Here is a 20,876-nt window from a genome sequence, read left to right as displayed (position 1 = left end):
CAGTTGGGCAGGTTGAGTGTGATGCTGCCCTTAATGTTGGCACCAAACTGCAGGTACCCAAGGCTGCCCAGGCTGATGTAGAGAACAGTGATGATGGCCATCCCCAGATACAGGATCAATGAAAATTTCTTTGAGTCCTTCATTTTGTTCTCAAGAGGTAGAACCTACAAAAAAGAAGTAAAGGAAGGAGAACATGTGAGGAAGGAATGAACGTATGACAAAAATAGCACTGTCAAGGGCCTGAGGAGACGGCTCTGCCACTAGGGCACTTGCCAAGCACATATAAGATGCCCAGAACCCACAAGAAGCTGGGTGTGGTGGCCTGCATAGGTAACCCCAGCATCTAGCAGAGGTGGGTTGGGTGGGAGAACTGGCTGACCAATAGAACCCACTAACCAGACAATTCTAGGTTCAGTGAGAGATGTTATCTCCAAAAACAGAGAATGCCTGGGGAAGACAGCTGACGTTGACCTCTGGCCTCCAAACACACAAGCACACATACATGCATGCATACAAGTGTACATATGCACCTGCACACACACACACACAAAAGCACACACATGCATGCTCACATGAATACATACACACACACAAGCACACACATGCATGCACATATGAATACACACACACACAAGCACACACATGCATACACATATGAATACATGCACACAAATGCACACACATGCATGCTCACATGAATACACACACACACAAGCACACACATGCATGCACATATGAATACACACACACAAGCACACACATGCATGCACATATGAATACACACACACAAATGCACACACATGCATGCACACACGAATACACACACACACACAAAAGCACACGCATGCATGCACACATGAATACACACACACAGGACTGAAGAAGAAAATAGAATCTCTATTGCAGGACCTCCAAGTATTTTTTCCTTTAGTGCACAGTGAGATCGGTTATTCCATCCACAGCTGCACTCTCTTGCATACAAGGGGCTTCAGAACCCGAGTTTTGATCAGGAGTGAGGAGAGATGAAAATGGAATTCCCTCTGTCCCCTGTCAGCTTGTCAGGGGCTCAGAGTGCCCCACACCCTAGAAGCAGTATGGCCCTCAGCAAGAGTCTGACACATGACTTGAGACAGGAAGCCTCCAGTCAATTTTCCTAAGTGTGAACTTCCCTTCTTTAATTTTGTCAGGGAGGGGAGCTGGGGGAGGGACTTATGTATCTGGCTGGCCTCAAACTAGCCAGTGACACTGTAGCCAGTGACAGCCTGAAGGCCTGATACTCCCTTACCACCTCCTGAGTGCTGTGACCATGGGCAGGTGCCACCACATCCTGATGTGGTCTCCTGAGTTAACTTCTGGTGGGGTCTCCTGAGCACTGAAGCAGTGAGGACCCTGGGTTGGAGGGCAGGGGCAGCAGGGAGCACTCAGGCCCACAGGGAGCATGCACGCCCAAGCCACAGTACCCTTCTTACCACTCCAATGCCTTCAAAAGCAAAAATCGCCGTGCCAAAGAACAGAGGGTAGGTCTTCCATGGGGCCACCAAGGGGAGGTGACTGGGGTCTGGGATCCTCTGGAAAAGATGAACAAAGCCAAGGGGCTATTTAGAGATTTGGGCTTTGAAGCACCAGTCAGAGCACATGGTCTCCTAAATCCAAGGTTTCAAAAAAGGAAGAAGCTAACAGATAAGGTGGAGACAGTCGGGCTTTTTTTTCTCTCCTCAGGTTGGGAAGTCCCCACTTGCTTTGGATAAAGATCTGCCCAGTGTACCATAAACCTTTCACATGCTGATGCCTGCATAAAGCTTCATGCTTTTCCACTTGGTGATACCATTCCCAGACATTTGATATAAAAGAAACTCACGAGATAAAAGAAATTGAGCACTTTAAAAATATCAAGAGGCACATGAGAGGAATGCTAGAGACACTGAGGAAAGGTAGCAAAATGAATATATATTAAACATGAAAGTCAAAGCTTAGTGGGAAGGTGGCTTGGCTGTTCGGAACACATGCTGTTCTTGCAGAAGAAGACCAGCACCTACGTTGAGTACCTCACTACTGTTATGTGACTGGAGGGGGACCAGACACCCTCTTGTGGTCTCCATGGCTCCTGTCCTCATATATACATACCCACACATATATGCATAATTAATTTTTAAAATTTTACTCTTAAAAAGAGAAGAAGAAGCATTTTAGTACACAGGATGTAAACAAATAGGTGTCTCTGCTCTAAAGTGAGCCCTGAGCACCAGTTCACGTAGTAACTATTCCTGGGTCCTGGATGATACTAGACACAGGTGCTAGTGACAGACAGCTACCAGGTTTGTCTATCAGTCAGATGGAGCTGTGAGTAGGGAGTGTCACAGTTCACAGATATGGACGCTAAGTGACTGAGACAGGTGAGCAGGTCAGCCGTCATCCCATCAAATAAGCGACGCTGACCATGCTGGCCAACAACTCAACCAAAGAACTGTACAAAGAAGCTTGCAAATTACCAACCCAACTCAACTCTACAACAAGACCATTGAAATAAAGGCTCAAGGAAAGTGTTATAAAATAAATGAACCGAAAGACCTAGGTGGAGTAATTCCTTTGGTTTGTTACTGGCAGGCTATCTGGGGTAAACGTTTGTTCCTATCTCCTCGGGAAATTATGCAACATCTAATCTAAATATGCCACATGTAGGCACTGTGGAGATCCTTCCATTCGATTTTTCCTATTCCGGAGGATGGGATAGGGCCTGGGCTCGTACCTGGACAATGAACTGGTATATCATGATAAGGCTGACAAACATGCTGATGTTGGCCAGCAGGGAGCAGATGGACAAGATACGCAGGTTCCTGATGAAAGACAGCAGCACCAGGAAGGGCAGGAAGGCGAGCATGTAGAGTCGAGAGTCCATGGTGGGCGTGAGGATCACAGTCTCATTGTTGTTGCAGTTGGTGGTGGTCCCGTTGGCCGCCTCTATCACCTGGAACCAGAAGGAAGGAGAAACCCTGAGTGACGGAGCTGTGGGCATCTTGTTGGAGAGGGTCCTGAGAAAGGATCGGGTGTCTGAAAATGTCATTATATGTAGGCACCTCTGGAAGGCCGAGGCACCTTCCTGGGAGTCATTGTGAACTGAGCTGGGTTTGATCATGTTTCACAAGACAGAAGGATATGGGAGAAAGATAATAGGGGAAATTTGATGAGTTCTTCCCACACTTATCCTAATCATTCCTTCTGATGTACAGGAAGCAAAGAGAAAGCCTGCAGGACCTGACCCACCTATAACTGGCACGCCTGAAATGAAAGGGGACACTATAAAGAAACAATCGAGTCCCTCCTTCCAGCTACCTGGACTCGGGCACCCTAGACAACTGGAATTCCCCCTGGGAATATCACACTGAGAGAAGAAAATGGCCCTGGAATGGAACTAGTCTGGAAAGGGGATGGGGTTATACACAGTGCCAAACAAGCCAACCTGTGAAACCGCCTTGCAGGAGTGTAGACAATGGGCCAGTGATGGGCAGGACCACACCCGGGCTACTAAGTATACCTGCCTCTTTCCTTGTTTCAACCTTCATCTCCTGCCTGGCCCCTCAAGATGCCTTTGGTGGGTCCATGGATCCTTCCTCCCGGTGAGGTTATACTGGATAAGCCTTTTTTATCTTCATTATCTTCATTATCTCTTCATTATCAATCCTGCTCTTTTAACTGACTTACCAAGGACAGGTGGCTGCATCTGGCTTATTAGGGATCTAGGGCATAGACTCTGACCCTAACTCCTTTAGGGACAAGGGTTTCAGATACTCTACTGTCTAGGTGCTACAACCCTGGCTTCTGTCAAGGGCTGAGGCAGCCTGACACAGAGGCCTGCCCAGGAGCCTCGAAGAAATGACAACTGACTCTGAAGCCTCCACAGACCTGCACTGCTATAGGTAAAGGTCCATTACCGAAAGTTTCCGTAGGAGTAATGCTAGACAGCACCACCTGCTGCATCTCCTCCTGCATGCCGCATGCGGAGGAATGCAAAAGCCACCCAGACCAGCCTGGGAAGAAGAGCTTCTTTTTGTGTGGGGCTGACTTCATCCAGGTAGAGTAAAAAAAAGGTGCTGAGGTTTTGTCTTTTACTGCCTATTGTAATGCTAAGTATGGGTCCCCAGGACCTGGAGTCCAGAGCCCCTGTGACCTGAGCCCCAAATTAATTGTGGTTGGTGAATAAAGATGCCCTCAGCTAATAGCTAGGCAGAAGAGACATAGGTGGGGTTGAGGTTTCCGCTGGTGTGGGTGTAGGGTAGGGGTGGGGACCTAAGGAAGGAGCAGGTGGCAAGAAACCGCCAAGGAATAAAGGAAGAATGGGTAGAGGGAGGAAAGCCACCGGCTGGGTCAAGAGCAGTAATAGTAAGTGATAATGGGGTTATGGAAGGTAGAGTCTAACAACACAGAGGGTGGGCAGCTGCCCAAGGCGCATTAAAATGTAAAGGCTGTGTGTCTTTCATTCGGGAACATAAATGGTCTAAAGCGGGGAAGAAGCCCCGGGCCAGGATTTTTAATATATTTTAGTACAAAAAGGACCTTGGGCCAGCTGGTGGTAACTCGGGCAAGCAAGGTCACTTTACACCATGACTGCTCAGGTGGGAATCAAACACCAAAGGTTCAACCCAAAGCATGTGTCTTGGACAAAATGTCCACCGACTCTCACCCTTCCCTTTTTCCAGGAGAACGCTACCTGTTTCAAGTTGTCCGCCAGAAACACAAAGTAGACGCAGCAGAATCCCAGTTGGGTGATGATGAGGAAGAAGTCCACGACGAGCCTGCAGACAGGATGAGACAGGTGCAAAGCCCCTCAGGTCTGGAAGCTTCCCTGGAGGTGAGCGTGTGCAGCTGTCCACGCCTCCCCTTCTCAGGGGCCGACAAGAACGCGCTGTGGCAAGAGGGCAAGGTGTGCCAGTGCTCCCCCCACCTCTGACCCCCACGCTGGGAGCTGTGGCCAAGAGAAACAAGGAACTCAGTTACCTTCCCCAGTGGGAGTGGCTCTGGACCCAGGTGCTGGGGCTACATTCCAGTCCATACATCACCGTGTCCCCATAGTCCAGAAAGGGTTTGTTCAGTCTGGGGGGGTGGGGTTGTGGATACAGGAAAAGCAGAATATCTGGGTTAGACCATGACAGTAAAAAGACAAATGAAGCTACTAAGACATGGAACAATTCTCCACCTGTCACCCCAGGGACCTCTGAACCCCACAAGAACCATAAGTGGAGTGCATGTATGTATATGTGTGCACGTGTACACATGTTCGTAGGTGTACAGGTTCATATACGTGGGGGCCAGAGAGATGTCGGGTATCTTCCCTAGTTACTCTCTGTGGTTTTGCTTTTTGAGATAGGACCTCTTACTGACCCACAGCTTGCCTACTGTGCTACAGTGGTGTCCAGGAAGCCTCCGGGACTTCCTGCCTCTGCCTCTCCCATGTTGCAGGAGCTCACCTCTGCAACAGCTTCTGTTGTTGACGTGGTTACTGGGGATCTGAACTCACATGCCGAAGCCCCCATGCTGGTAAAATTAAGTATTTTACCAAATGAGCCCTCTTCCAACCCCAGGGTCACAAGTGTTAAGTGGACATCATGGAATCGTCATCAAAATCCACAAACACAGAATGTGGTCTCTGCCCAATGGACAGCTGTAAACTTCACAGATAGCAGTGAAACTCCCCAATAGGTCAAGCAGAACAGTAATGAGGAGGAGCAACACTGTAAGGACAGCATCCTTCCCCGGCTGGGTGCCTCTTTCAGACTGACGGAGGGCCCACGCTGACAATCTCCACCCCTCACAAAGTGGCTCGGGACCCTCACCTTCGACATAAGTGGTGAGCACACTTCACCAGGATACCCATGCAGTGCACAGCTATGATGCCAATCACCAGCAGGCTGAGAGGACCCAACTAGGTTGCAGACAAAAGGAAGAGAAGAAGGCAGAATTAGGGGAGACCCCCAAAGGAGACTAGATATACGGATGACAAATGCTATTGAGGTGCTTCTAGAGACAGAGCTCTGACCAGCCGGAGAGAGAAGAGACCCAGGAGACCGGATCTGCATGTGGCCTCAGCCCTGATCCAGACACTTAATCTTGTGAACCTAAGATAAGCTCCTTCTGAGATTGTCTTGGATCCACAGGGCAGAAGTTCTTGGCAGGCTCCGGAATAAGGCAGGAGGGAAGGTAATCTTGAGGGTGATCAGCAAGGTCAGCACTTGGCCGGTCAATGTCTCTGAAACCATGGTGACACTGGGCAAGCAGGTTACGTGGGTGAGTCAAAGGGAGGACAACTGTCAGCTAATGTCACTGGCCCAGGTTCAGAGCCTACAAAGTGCCTGGCACACGGAAGGCCTGATGCGCAGCTTTTGAAGGATGAACGTCTGAAACCCTTACCAAGAGGCCTGCATTCTTCACTGCCAGAGGCAGCCCCAGCAGTCCAGTTCCAATGTTGCCTTTTAGCAGGTGGATCAAGGTCTGGAACCATCTGGGTAGGAAGGCAAGTGGAGACCGTTAACTACAATGCCAGCCAATGCTTAACCACAAGGCACCAACACAGAGAGCCTAGGCACATTATCTTACCTGAGCTCCCAACAACCATGTACTGTTTTATGTCACAGATGAGGGACCAACCTGTTCAAGGAGCACTTTACTTATTTGTTTAGCGGGGGTTTTGCTCTACAGAGTGAGCTCAAGGACAACCAAAACTAGAGGCCCCACCCCCACCCCATCTCAAAACAACAAAGAGTTCCAATTGGACTTTAAAGAAAAAAACAGAAGCCAACTGCTACTGTGGACCCAGGCTAGAGAAGCCCTCTTCAGTGGACCCCTGGGTCACCCCTGTGCCTCAAACTTGCCCTGTGCTGTGTCTTACATAAACCCTCTCTTGGGTCCTCATCCATTTGTTTTTTCATGTAACAAACACTATATTAAGCTATAGACAGTAGGTGTGGGTGAGTCCAATGTGAACACCAGCTCCTAGAGAAATGTAATGTCTCGAGGAAGACAAAAGACTGAGGGGCTCGGGGACAGAGCCGGGGAGAGTTGGGGCAGGTGAGTGGAGGGCTGAGACCTGAGGCCAGCCGGTGAAATGGGAGGCAGGTAAACACCACAGGTGAGGAGAAGCCACAGAACACACGGGGAACTCTGTGCCTTAGTGGCACTGGGTTGTGGTGACCACATGGGTGAGTCAGGATTCCCCTTTCTCTGGGGAAGGCAGACTCATCCCGGATTACACAGGAGTGTGCTGGCTGTGGCCTGTCTTTGCATTCTGTTTCCCCGGGACAGAGTAGGAAACAGCTAGACACTCAGCCTTCCGTAACTCAGGACTTGGCCCTAGGCACAAAGATCCCTCCAGGTCCCTCAAGACTGGTACTTCCATGCAAATCTGCATTTGGCAGAAGTCAAAAGCCAACAACACCTGCTGCCCACAAAGGCCCCTCCCTCAGGTCCACCAGGAAGGAGATACGATCTACCTACCATCCTGGTATCTACCCATGCTGGCACCTACCACCAGGAAAAGGCCTTTGACTCCCAGGAGAAATGTGTTTCCCTGTGCTACTCTGAGGCCACAGAGTCCAAAGGCATTATAGGCAGCCAGTGGCCAGGAGATAACGGGCCTGTTAAACCTCTATCTTGTCAAACAAATGTTTAACCCACTTAAGTGCAAAGGTAAGTACCACACCTTCCCACTTCTCTGAAGCCTCCCCAGAATGCCTCTGTGCTGGGCTTACTGGCCCTGACCGCTGTCACTCGGCGTGACCATCCCTTCTATTCTAGAAACTGTCCGCTTGTCCTGTGAAGTAACTGGACAAGGGCAAGGTTATCCCAAAGACCCTAAAGAGAAACATCAGGATTCTAGGCCACGAGTCAAACTCATTCACAGTGATGTCCCCTCCATAACAGAGGGGCATCGGAGTATTACCTCCAAGCCTGTGACACTCTAGCCATAGTGAAGGTTAACTTCTGAAGACTGAGAGGGAGCCTCTGCTTACATTGCGTGTTGTCAGTAGCTCTTAGTTTTAGGTCCTAGGCCCTCTGTATTTATTCTTGGATGAATTAAGGATCCCTGTATCTTTGTTTATGTGGGTTCTATCTGCAGATAAACTGTATTGCTAAGCCCAAATTTTAAAATTTATAATTTAAAATAATGCATATGAATAGTTTAATAAAAAATTTAAAATGGGAATGATACTGTATCACTTAAAAAAAGATTCATGTAATTTAAAAAATGCATGTATGTGTACGGGTGTTTTGTCTGCATATATGTCTATGAACCACATGAGTGGAGTGCCCTCAGAGGTCAGGAGAGAGTGTCAGATTCCCTGGGTCTGACTGGAGTTATGAACGGTGGTTGAACTGTAATGTTCATGCTGAATATCAAACCTGGGTCCTCTGGAAGAGTAGCAATCATTTAGATCCCCAGCCCCTAGTTTTTTGTTTGTTCGTTTTATTTTGTTTTAAATGTATTTATGTCTCTGTGTGTGAACGTGTGGGGCATGGGATTCCCTAAAGCTGCAGTTACAGGCAGCTGTGAACAGTGGGTGCCTAGACTAGAACCCAGGCCCTCTGCAAGGGCAGCAAGTGCTCTTAACCACCGAGCCAGCATTCCAGCACCACGTCCCCCACAGCTGCTTAAAATATCTCCTAAACGGCTCATCTGACAGAAGACAGCTGGCTGTCTGTTTCAATCCCTGGACGTCTTGCTGCTTTGGTGGAAGTCTGGGAAAGACTGGTCCCCTTAGGCGTGCAGTCGGAAGAGAAGGGACATTTTAACGCCTCTTCAGCTATGACAGTTCTTCTGACACTGCCCCACAATGAGATGCATGGGTTCTTATCAGCCGCAGTGTGAAAGCTGAACCTCCCACGATCCATTCCCTTAACCCACTGCTGCCGCTGCTGTGTGCAGGGGCCTCTCCATCACGAATGATTTCCTAACAAATGTGGAGTTTTCTGGCTCCTGAGGAAAAACAGCTTCCACGCGCTCACCTGTTTCCTTATATAATCTCAAAAGCTCACTTCCGAAGGTTCCCCTCGATCTCGAGGGGAATGAGCACACGGTGCTGGCTGGACACGAGGGTGATTTGCACGCTCTGCTTGTTTGTTTTTTATAATTTTGCTTGAAAGCTCATAGTTCATGGGAGCCACAAAAACATTACTGGTGTTTTTTTTTTTTTTTTTCCCTTGAATTAATGGGTTCATTTCATTTTCTTTTTTTAAAGATTTATTTACTTTATGTATATGAGTACACTGCAGCTGTCTTCAGATACACCAGAAGAGGGCATCAGACCCCATTTCAGATGGTTGTGAGCCACCATGAGGGTGCTGGGAATTGAACTCAGGACCTCTGGAAGAGCAGTCAGTGCTTTTAACCACTGAGCCATCTCTCCAGCCTTCATTTTATTTTCAAAGGAAATGCTAAATACTTGGGTCTGAAAAACCTAGTTAGCTGGTTGTTCTTTCTACTAAAATAAACCATTTCTATGGGGGGGAAAAGAGAAAGAACAAAAACCCCAATTAGTTCAGTTGACAACTGATCCTGGCATTTTTTTTTTTTTTTTTTTTTTTTTTTTGACTGCTTAGGAGCCCTGTGCTAAAGGCTGCACTTAAAGAGTTAATGACCTCTCTCTCTTATCGAGGACTTTTTGGTTGCTGAAGACAGGGTCTCATGCATCCCAGGCTGTTGTTGAACTCCCTATGTAGTCCAGGATGACCTTGAGACTTCTGATCCTCCTGCCTCCACTGCCCATGTGCCACCTAACTGAGTTTAGTGTTTCTGGGAATGAGATCAGGGCATGGTGCGTGCCAGGCAAGCGCTCTGCCACCCCAGCTGCAGCCTCGGCCCTTGTCAAGGCAACTCAATGAAACTGGCCTTTTCCTTCCACTCACACGTGTCTAGGACAATGGGGATGGGGGGCAGCGTGAGGGGAGGAAGCTGCGGACTCACACTGGAGAAAGTGAAAGGCAGATGGCATCTCGGCACTCTGAGGAAGGGTTGTGGTCTTGGAACCTCAGAAGCTCTGCAGACCGTATTTGGCTGTTCCGAGGATAGCTAATGTCCCTGACTGCTGACCTTTGGAAGCACTGTTGAGGTGGAATAGAGAGCTGTTCCTAACTACTCAACGGGGCAACTAGAAAGAAAATGGGCCCTACTGTGTGTAAACCGCCCTCCATTGTTAACAGAGGCTGCCACCAATGCTCTCAATGGCACCAATTGTTAGGTGGAAGTCATCACAATTACTTTGTCACAGAAATGTCTAAAGTTCCTATTTGCACTTACTATTTTGGGCTTTTAACTGAGCCTTTAACTTCTATAAGAGTCGGGTGTGGTCAAGAAGGTCTTCCAAGGTACTTTGCTCCTTAATAAAGTAGATAACAGGAAGGATAAAGGCTTCAAATCTTGGCTCTCACACTACCTGAGAGATTAACAAGTGTCCAAATCAGCCTTGGTCCATCTGGCATGTTTCCTGAATAAATGCCTGGGTGGATCCTGGCCCCAGGCTGGAGTGACCAGTACTCTAAGACCCAAAGGAATACTTTGCCCTGTATCTTGAGAAATGTCCTAATACAAGCCAAAAGAGGGAATTGTCTGCTTGGCTTGATTTCCAAGAAACCAGGGAAAGAGACAAAGGTGACCTTGAGGACGGCCCAGGCATGGGATGTCTGATCCATTCTGATCTTGACTAGCTAGCTGGACTTGACCTTCAGAAAAGTCTCTGCAAAAGTGAGAATTTAGGCTGTGTACAGAAAGTACTGTGCAAACAAGCTGACAATTGGAAGAAGTATTTCAAAAGCCCTCAAGGACCTCCTTCTCCACACTGATGGGACAAAGTCTGAGGGAAGACAGAAAGGGTGTCCTAGCTGCCACCAGCTGTATTATACTTAAGCGATCTTTCCCACCAGCTGAATTTGCAGGCTGGGAGTCTATAACAGTAGGCTGTATGGAGCATAAGCTAAAAATCCAGAATCTTTGTGCTAATGATAGCAAGGAGCCAGCCACGAGCCATCATTTTCTACGCCCACCTCGGTTCACAGGGGAAAACATCCCTCCCAGGGGAAAGTGCAGGCAGTGGGTACATCCCCACAAGTCCTCTTGAGCTTCCAGTCCCCTTGAGCTGTCACGAAGATTGGAGGCATAAGGCATTACACTAAGACACAGAGCCACCCTCAGTAAGTCACACCCAACCCACAAGGGACACCAGAAGGGTGACAGCTGAGATTGGGGATAAATGGTAGGACTGCCAAGGACAGGGGCATGCTAGGAAACTCAGAACAGAACTCTGAAGTTTCCAGCTCAAGAACTGAACCTCACACAGCCAGCCCAGTTTTCCTCTGGGCTTCTCAACTGGTCCTTATATCGGGAGAAACTTGGAGCCAAAGAGGATCAAACGTGGCCCAGACGAGACTGAGGTTTCAGCTGCCAGGTAAAAGACTGCAACCCCCTCAAGGAAAGTGGATCTCTCTTCCACCAGCTCTGGGGGGAGGGGGTTAAATACAGCTACCACTCCCTCCTGCCATTTCTTCAGCCAGGTCCTGGGATAGAAGTCCCAGGAGGCTCTCTGCCAAGGAGGCGCTAATGGAGCCAGGAGGCATCGGACACTTGGTTCTAGCCCAAGACATTATCCCTCATGAAGCTTTTAAATCTAAGCTCTTCCTGGCCACCAGCCTTCGGGAACTAACAAGAAATTAGCAATGACTAGGAAGGACTGGCGCTGCCTGTGGAAGGCTTGCTTTCCTCTGTCAAGCAGGGAGTTGTTCCAAAGGGAGATTTGGGGACAGGAAAGCCCACTCCATGGCAGGAGGTTACAAGTACTCACGTCATGTTACTGTTCTCTCCTAAGCGCTGGTAGGAGCCGGGGGAGAAGCTCCCGAGGCCTTCAGATGGGCTCTCCTCAGGGCTAACGTCAGTGGAGCTGTAGTCATGGTAGTCTTCATTCCGAAGCCTCTGTGTGGACATGGTAGCTGGGGGGACAGAGATAGTGCTAAGATCTCCAGTAGATGGGGCCTTCAGCTCCAAGTTGGGGGTGGGCTCAGACACAGAGGCAGACATTGTCACAGCTACTCCTGGTGACGGATGTACTATGGAGTGAGTCTGACTAGAGTGCCGAGTACCAATCAAGGAGGATGCAAGAGGCACGAAGTCCACAGGTGGGCTGGGCCTGCTTGCCCTCTGCCTCCCCACCTTCCCACAGGGTACCTTGCTCATAAATTTCTAAATTCATACCAGGGCACCACACCTGAGCAGCACACATGTGATCCATTGCTGGGCAGGGCAGGGTAAAGCTAGTATGCACTTCCAGGAAGCCTTCCCCGGTCTTCTGGTTGAGTTCACCCCCACCGTCCTCTGAACTAATCTCTTGAACCTCAAACAGTAGTTAAATTACACACCTATCAGTGAGCTATTAGGAGACATGAACCCAGATGATCTTTGAAGTCTCTTTTTTTATCCTCTACCTTCAGCAGAGGACACAGTTATAGTCATGAAATCCCCTCTGGGTCACCCAATTCTGCTTCAATTTCACAGGGTCCCAAACCATTAAAAAAAAAAAAAAAAAAAAAAAAAAAACCCATAAACAAAACACCTTCTTCCCACCATGAGCTCAGCTCAGTCTACAAGCACCTGGAAAGGATTGTCTAGATCAGGTTTGTCTTTGGGCATGTCTAGAGAATTGTCTTAAGACAACTGATGAGAAAAGACACTGCCCACTATGGGCAACACCATTCCCAAACCAGGGGAAAAAAAAAAAAAAAAAAAAAAAAAAAAAAGCTGAGCACAATCAAGTGAGTATATCCACATTCATTTCTTTCTGCTCTTGACTCTTGACTGTGGATACGATTAACTGTTTCAAGTTTCTGCCACCTTGACTTCCCTGCAACAAATGGACTATAACCTAAAATTGTTAGCTGAGCTAAAGCCTTTCTCCTCTAAGCTTATTTGCATCAGGGCCTTTCCTTCATCACAACAAAGGGGAAGAAACTAGGACAGAATAATCAGGAAAGCTCACCTTCTCCCCCTGGGTTCTTTTCTGACTGTTGGAAAATGGTGTAGCTCAGTCAACTTCCATTACCATACAACCTGAGACCAGTCTTTTCATACAGCTGCCCAAGCAATGTGAGCTCACAGATGGACTAACCCCGCCCCCCACCCCCGGGTCCTTCCATATTCTCCTCTGAAGGCTCCCCTGTCACATATAATGTTGACCAAATAAACACTTGCACCCTCAGTAACCCATCTTATTATCGTAGTGTTGACTGTGACCTTCGTGGAGAGGACGGACGGTGTCACACCTTCTCAGCCCTGTGCTTTCTCTTAAATTTTTATAGATTTGCTCCTGTTTAAAAGATGGTAAAAGCACTAACCCTCCCTGGTGTGTACTGCTGAGGGATGGTGAGGGTGTGTCCCCTCCACGTGGTGCTGGGGAAGAGAAGAGGGCAGGACTTCTCTCAGTTAGCTGAGAGCTATGGAAGCCCCTAGAGCCCTAGCTTATTGCTAAGAAGATTCACTGGTCTCCTCAAAGCCCTCGCTGCATAGATGAAGGATCCCCCCCAAAAAGATAGGGGACCTGTCCTGCTAAGCAGTGAGTAGCAAGGCAGGAAGTATCTCTCCCTCCTGACAGCCTGTCGGTCTGGAAATGTCTGCTGCTGACAGTGCTGCGGGGACTAAACAGAAAAGAGTCAAGTTCCGTCCTATCCTTCAAGAATCTGCAGAATATGAGGGTGGGAAAGTACACCAGCAGTAAAAATGACCAATACAACCTGCTCTACTCCATCAGTCTCTCCCAGCATGCAGACAGCAGCCTGACTCTAAGATGCTACCTCTGGGGGAGAGGCCAGCTTTCCAATTGCTACCTTAGCATCAGGTGCCAGAGGCTGTCTCTCTGCCCAGGGCTCCCCTCTAGGAATGCTAACACAAGAGCAATCCAGGGAAAGTCACAAAATATACCAAGTTCGAGTCAGGAAAGGATCGGTGCAGCCTCCCAAGGGAAAGTCAAAGTCAGCACAGGACCTGTCTTAGTCTGCTTTCTGTTGCTGTAACAAACTCTCTGAAACTAGGGAATTTATTAAGGAATGTACTCACAGCTCAGAGGGTTCAAGCATCTGTTAGGCTTCCCTCAAGGGTCTCACACTGCTTTAGGCACAGCAGAAAAACAGAAAAACAGTGGGCAAGTGAGGAAGAGAGGTCGAAGGAGTGGAGGAGGAGAGGTTGCAAGGTAAGAAGAGACCAAGGGGAGGAGCCACGCTCACTTCCTAATGGTCTGTTCCCACACTCACTGGGTAACTACATTAATCCCTCCATCAAAGTGGAATCCCACAGGACTCTTAAAGACTCCACCATTTCTCGATACCACCTGAGGACTGAGCCTCAACATGACTTTTGGTGTAGATAAGGCACATTCAATGCACAAGGTACCAGCAACCCCGGCAAGGAGCCTCCCTACCCACAGCCTCCAATGGGAGTCTCGGGTTCCACTAACTCACAGGATGCAGAGATTCAAGCACACATGGAGAGAACTCACAAGTGGATCAGGAAGAGAGAACCTGCCAAGCACACCGATGTGGAGAGCTGGAAACCTCTGTCACTGAAACAACAGCTTATACGTCGATGTCCATGCCAAAGGGCCCGGGTGTGAGGTTGGCCTCTGTCACCAGTTTGCTTGGGAACTCTGGCCACTTTTCTCTCCTGTGATCTTAGTTCGCAAATGTAAAATGTGGGAAGTGCAGACAGGGGCTCCTGTAGCTCTGATGTTCCAATCAAAGGATGTAATTACTTACATGAGCATCAGGCTATTTCTAGTCTCTTCCAACACATGGGATGCATCTAAATAGAATCTTGTATGAAAACTGTAATGTTACTGAAAGCAGATAGATGATGGAGAAACCTCCAACCTCTTCCCACCCACCACAAAGCCACTCTGACTAGGAACAATGGCACACACCTATAATTCAAGGCCAGTCGGGGGAATATAGTGAGACCCTGTCTCAGAAACCTAATTAAGCCAGATGTGGTTGTGCACATCTTTAATCCCAGCACTAGAGAAGCAAAGGCAAGTGAGTCTCTCCCGTAAGCCAGGCCACAGAATCTGTCTTTTAGGGCTGCCACATAGATTAGACTTGTTATTTGGGACCTGAAAGATCTGTCAAGCTGAGACCGACAGGTGGGAAGAAAGGAAACATTTGCTGGTTACAGGAAGAACTTACTACTATGTTTGCACAGTTGTCCAAACAGACAAGACCAGGCTAGGAGAAGACTTGTTTCCCAGGGCTGGGGATGGGACTCAGCTGGTAGATGGTTTGCCTAGCATACATGAGGCCCTGGTTCCATTTCCTGTACCTCATAAACCAGGTATGGGAGTGAAGGCCTGTAACATAGCACTCGGGAGATGGGGAGAAGGATCTTAAGTTCAAGGTCACCCACGGCCTGGACTACAGGAGACCCTGTTTCAGAGACAGCAAAAGGGAGAATGGGGAGGGGACAGAGAGATTCCATCTCTGGCAAGGTTAGGCAGCGCCCCATTCTCAGTTGGTACTTTGGGGAGGGTGGACACAGCCACCCCATTCTACACAGGACTTCCTCTTCTTCTTCCTGCTCCCATGCTGTGCCAGCCTCCCACTGGGCTCCCTGGGAGAAGCTAAGCATCCACACTAACTGTTGCAACTACTGCCAACCCCTCCCCCTTCAGGAGATTTAATGAGACCTGTTAATGTTGAAATGAGGGTTGTGTAATATGAGAAAGTTGAAGCAAGCCTGTCTTTCGGGTTCTCGAGTATAGCAATGGTTTATGGATTGTTGTGTGGTCCATCCACGCAAGGCAAAAATCTCCACTCAACAGTGCTCACAGGGGGAAACTGAGGCAGGGTTGTCAGGACAGGATGCAGAGAGACCACACAAACTCAGTGGTGGAAAGGGAACCCCCTACCCACCAGAATAAAAATGATGCAATGCCTCATGAATTTGTAATTTTGTATTGTCTAAGTGTTACGGTCATACTACTGTAAAAGATATTCGGTTAAATATTATGAAGAACAAAAAATTATCTTGAGCTTTTGGCTGAGATCCAGTGTAAAAAATGCAAAGAAACAAAGGGTTTTTTGGGTTTTTTTGTTTTTTGTTTTTTGCTAGATCTTAATGCTATTACAATTAAAGTTAGAAATGAAACAGAATGTGCACTCTTATCTATTGGCTCGACTCAGCCACTGCAAGGAAGCCTTATTTTTTCTTTCTTTTGGATTCAGACTCTCTGCAACACAGATTGGCCTCACACTCTGTCCTGTGTCAGCACTCCAGTGTGCACCCTAGCATGCCAAGATTTTAGTTTTACTGGGGTTCCTAAGTGACCCTGATCACAGTGATTTACATAAAGTGCTTCAAAATATATAATCTTATCTGATGCCGACGCTCAGGCCTCACCTCCCGCAGCATTCAGGCACCGGTGGTAATTATTTTAAACAGTTAAGATTTATTATACTTGAGTGTATGCGTTTTGTGTCAGAAAAGGCAGAGCCCCTGACGCTGGCTTACAAGCAGCTATGTCCTTCCCATGTGGGTTCTGGAAACCCTGGTACAGCCTAGAGGTATAGGCCTGTAATCCCAGCTACTTGGGAAACCAAGGCCAGAAGATCTCAAGAGTTCAAGGGCAAATTCGATTAACCTCAGAGCCATCTCTCCAGCCCACCGAGGGGATTATTTACAAATTGGAAGTACAGTCCATTATTTTGAGGTCATGAGTTGGACTTTGGAACCAAAGCAAACAGCAAATTCTAAAGACATGATCGGAGGGCACAGACTGGATTGCCTAATGTGGTCTCCAAGGAGGGAAGTGAAAACAGCTTATATCTAAGAACAGTTAGAAACAGCAGCAAGCACTCCACCTAAGCCACCAGAGTATATTCTGTAGTCCAGCCTCATGCCCGAAGGAGTCCCATGCTGGGGCAGTCACAGGACAGCTGCTGTCAGCACTGTACAATACAAAACAGGCAAGCATGCTCACTTTTTACATACACTAAGTACTACAGCCAGGCATGACTTCAGAAGAGCCTAGGCCAGCATTTCATCCAGAGGCAAACCAAGGCACAAATAGAGATGGCCCCACCCAGGCCACAGATACAGAAAGAGCTCAGGAGATTCCAAGCCAGCAGCAAAACAGAGTCCCTTCTACCACCCAATGGTACATGCTCTAAAATGCCTAGCCCCACACTAGACCCAGAACTAGGTCAGGGTCATGGCTGGTATCAGGAAGACCACCCCAGCTGAGTCACTCTGCTTTCATCTGGACTGCTTTATCTGAGAGATATCCCCGGTACATCAAGCTGTAATGTTGTTAGGAAAATAAGATAAGGGTCAGGTGTGTTGCCTGGCACACAGTGGACCCTCGATGATGGTAGAGATTGTTACCATGGAGACAGCCCAGACCAGAGAAAGATGCTCTACAGAAACTTTGCAGGACTTTTTCCAGTTAATATTGTACAAGATTGTGCAGATTTTTCTCAACTTGACACTTCAAGCCAGGGTCCCTGCATTACTCAAGAGTCTTTGGAGAAACAAAATTGATTAAAAAAATAAATCATATATATACATATATATACACATATATATTCATTCCAGTAATTGTTCAGTCCAGATGAATATTTTGGCTGATCTCTAGTGCACACCAGAATCTTAAAGATTGGCTTCAATGCCAGTGAAGGAATGAACTTGCAGGCAATTGTGAGGGCAAGCAGAGAGAGAGAGAGAGAGAGAGAGAGAGAGAGAGAGAGAGAGAGAGAGAGAGAGAGAGAGAGAACCTCTTTCTTTCATGTCCTTTATACAGGTTGCCACCAAAATGTATGACCCAGATTAAAGGTGGATATTCCCACCTCAAAAAAACCTGGATTAAAAGTGGGTCTTCCCACTTCAGTTGACTTAATTAAGAAAACAAAATCCCTCACAGGTGTACCCAGCCACTGGGTTTTGATTAATTTCAGATATAGCCAAGATGACACTCAAGAACAGTCATCACAGTCACCTGGGAGAAGGGAACCTCAGTTGAGAAAATGCCTATTACATCAGACTGCCCTACAGGCAAGCCTGCAGGGCACTTTCTTGATTGGGTGCTGTCACCCATGAGCAAGTGGTTCTGGTTGGTGTAAGAAAGCAGCCCAAACAATCCATGGAAGCAAGGCAGTGTTTCTCTGTGGCCTCTGCTTCAGTTCCTGCCTTGATTTCCCCTCCTGATTCCCATCGTGATGGGCTATAAGATGTAATAAACCCTTTCAGCCCCCAGTTGCTTTTGGCTATGATGTTGGTCACAGCAATAGAAAGCTAACTAGGACAAGGACTGCGATGAGCCCTTAACTTGGAAATGTTGAAACAAGTGCCAAAGCTCTACAATGCCCCACACAGACTGCTAAATTCATGAAGAAAAATACACAAGAGCCCTCCCAAACCCTGAAGTGTGCATGTCTGCTTCTTGCATCTGGCCAAAGGAGAGAGGTGTTCGATTCCCAGGGCTTGGGTTCAGGTCAACAGACTAAATGTGACTCTCCTCCACAGGGAAAAGATAAGTCACTTCAAAAATAGGGTTCTAGGAAGGGTTAGCAGCAGCTGCCTGGCCAGTAAAAAACCAGAAGTTTAAGAGCTGAAACCCTCAAGAGGTGGGAGTGGGGACAAAAAGGAAGACAGCAGGGTGCTTGCTGGCGAGGCAGCTGTCAGCAAAATCTTGCCTTGCAAACGTATGGAGCTGAGTTCAGTTCCCAGAACGCAAGCGAAAAAGTCAAGACAGCGATGTCCTCACAGTCCTGGTGTTGGTGAGATGGAGAAGGGGAATCCATGGGGCTCATAGCCAGACCAACTGAACCAATCAGCAAGCTCAAGGCCAAGGGGACTGTCTCAGCAAAGGTGCCTGTGGTTGTGCCCTGACTTATGGAGGGAGATAGAACTGGGAGAGAGGGAGAGGGGGAGGGAGAAGGAAAGGGGGGGGGGAGATAAAGACAGAGAACACAACTGACTGTATTTAGGTCAGCTCTCTACCCAGCACAGCAATTTCACCTGCAACGTTCCCCCAGGGTAATGGATTAAATGCCCAATGACAACTCCCTGTGGTGACTAGAAGCTCCATGCCTGTCCAAAGCAAAAGAGAACCAATTCCTTCTCCCGGCTAGACAAAGACAGCTAAACAGGCCTGGGGCTGAATGAACAGCCACAGGGTTGAAGGAGAAAATAGAGACATCAAAACAAAGAGGCTGCACCAGCACTTACCCTACCAGAGCAGACGCAGCCTCAGGTCAAAGCCAAGTGCTGAGAGCCAGCCTCTCACTTTTAACCTCAAGAACAGCTTTAAAGTCTGGCTGTAAATGCAGTCTAATGAAAGAGTGTTTGGTTCCATCCAAACAAAAACCCTATGCACTAAATGTTCCTGTTAGTTACTGTAAATTTGGATGCAAACTAGAGACAAGAGATCTTGGTCATGAGAGAGACAATTAAAATGATTTTTAAGTTGCCAGTGTCTGGTTTCGCCATAAATTGGGAGGGGGGTCAACTCTTGTTGTAGGCTAGTGCCTACAGGATACAAGGAGGGGAAAATCTCTCCGAATAAAATCAAACAAACAATATGAACTTCAGAACAAAAGGACCTCGGGGGAATCCAGTCAACCCTACCACTATAAACGCAGGTGAGGATTCAGTCACCTAAGGTGGCAAGCAAGAGGCAAAAGCTAAAACAAGGCTCTTCAGATTCCCCAATATCAGTTCCTGCCAGGACACTATGTTGCTATCTTGTTTCAACAAGCTACCCCCATCCCTTCCATCCATACAAGCAGTAGCTACCTAAAATCTGTCAAATTACAGAAAAGAAAACAAAGCAAACAATCTTCAAGTTAACGTCAGGGCTTTTCATGGCCTGGAGCCTTCCTGGCCGCCCCTCCAGTCTCTCCCAGGTCCTATTTCATATTTCCGTGTGACTTCCACAAAACTGCAGAAACGAAGCCCACAGAGTGATGAGTTTGCAAAATAAGAAAAAGCCATCAGTGAACAAAACCACACCCAGAGCTCAGCCTGGTGTGGAGAGCCCAGACAGAGCGGAGCCAAACAAGGACGCGCGACCCACGGCGGAAGGGACAGGTGGCTTTTCTCAGGGCGAGTTTCCCCGTGGATGACAACGTGGCAGAAAGCAAACCGCTGCAGAAGCTGACGCCCTGCTGCGGGGATACCTCAGAAGCCCACACACAGCCCTGGACCTCAGTTTCCCCTATGATCGAAGGAGAGGAGTTGCGGTCTGGTACCCTGTGACCCAAGGCAAGGGCATGGCTCGTCCAGCCGCAAACGCAGGGTTGGTCCGAGCTGGCCATTGGTGACTGCTGTCACCCCCTGGGAACCGTAACTGAACACCTGTCACAAGGTGCTTAGGAGACCCCACCCACGGGTGACCTGTTCCTGAGCTGCAGCATCCGTTTGGCCAGAGGCGCTACAGCAGGAGGTGACTCCGGACTGCAGCGCAGGGCTCGCACTACTCACCGGTCGGCCCTGCCCGGCCCGGGCTCCGGCTCCGGCTCCGGCTCCCACTCAGCCCACCTCGCGCAGCCTCAGCACCGACCCCTAGCCATGGTTTTTTAGCCGCCTGGACAGCCGCTTCCGGGCCCCGTCACGTGACACTGGCTCCGGATCCCAGGTCACGTGCCGCTCCACTCGGCGCTCCTCCTCCCGGATCCTTGTTCTGCAGCGCCACCTGGCGGCCTTCCGCCGCTGCTGCAGAAAGGGCAGTGCTTCTGAGACCACCCCAGCTAAGTCATTCTCCAGAGAAGTCGGCATGCAAAATATCCCTCATTTTTACCCTTGCTGAATTTATAATCACAAATATACATCTCTTGAAAAAGATATCATGTCACCAGGCCTGATG

General features: G+C 48.4%; 1 protein-coding gene across 1 annotated transcript in view; it reads right to left on the bottom strand.

The window, feature by feature from the left end:
- The window catches only part of LOC308425421 (proton-coupled amino acid transporter 1), a 30,490-nt gene extending 9,870 nt beyond the window's left edge, over positions 1–20,620 (bottom strand). The window contains exons 1-9 of the mRNA XM_080922726.1: positions 20,495–20,620; positions 11,823–11,967; positions 6,403–6,493; positions 5,829–5,917; positions 4,993–5,088; positions 4,706–4,790; positions 2,747–2,965; positions 1,470–1,568; positions 1–164 (exon numbers count right to left, since the gene is read on the bottom strand). The exon at positions 1–164 is cut by the window's left edge and continues 3 nt beyond it. Coding sequence (XP_080778852.1) covers positions 1–164; positions 1,470–1,568; positions 2,747–2,965; positions 4,706–4,790; positions 4,993–5,088; positions 5,829–5,917; positions 6,403–6,493; positions 11,823–11,962 — 983 coding nt within the window. The 5' untranslated portion in view covers positions 11,963–11,967; positions 20,495–20,620. The remainder of the gene's footprint in view (positions 165–1,469; positions 1,569–2,746; positions 2,966–4,705; positions 4,791–4,992; positions 5,089–5,828; positions 5,918–6,402; positions 6,494–11,822; positions 11,968–20,494) is intronic.
- Positions 20,621–20,876: the final 256 nt, after the last annotated feature.

This window comes from Micromys minutus (assembly GCF_963924665.1).
Source record: "Micromys minutus genome assembly, chromosome: 10".
Classification (NCBI taxonomy): Eukaryota; Metazoa; Chordata; class Mammalia; order Rodentia; family Muridae; genus Micromys; species Micromys minutus.
This window is presented reverse-complemented; position numbering and strand designations above follow the sequence as displayed.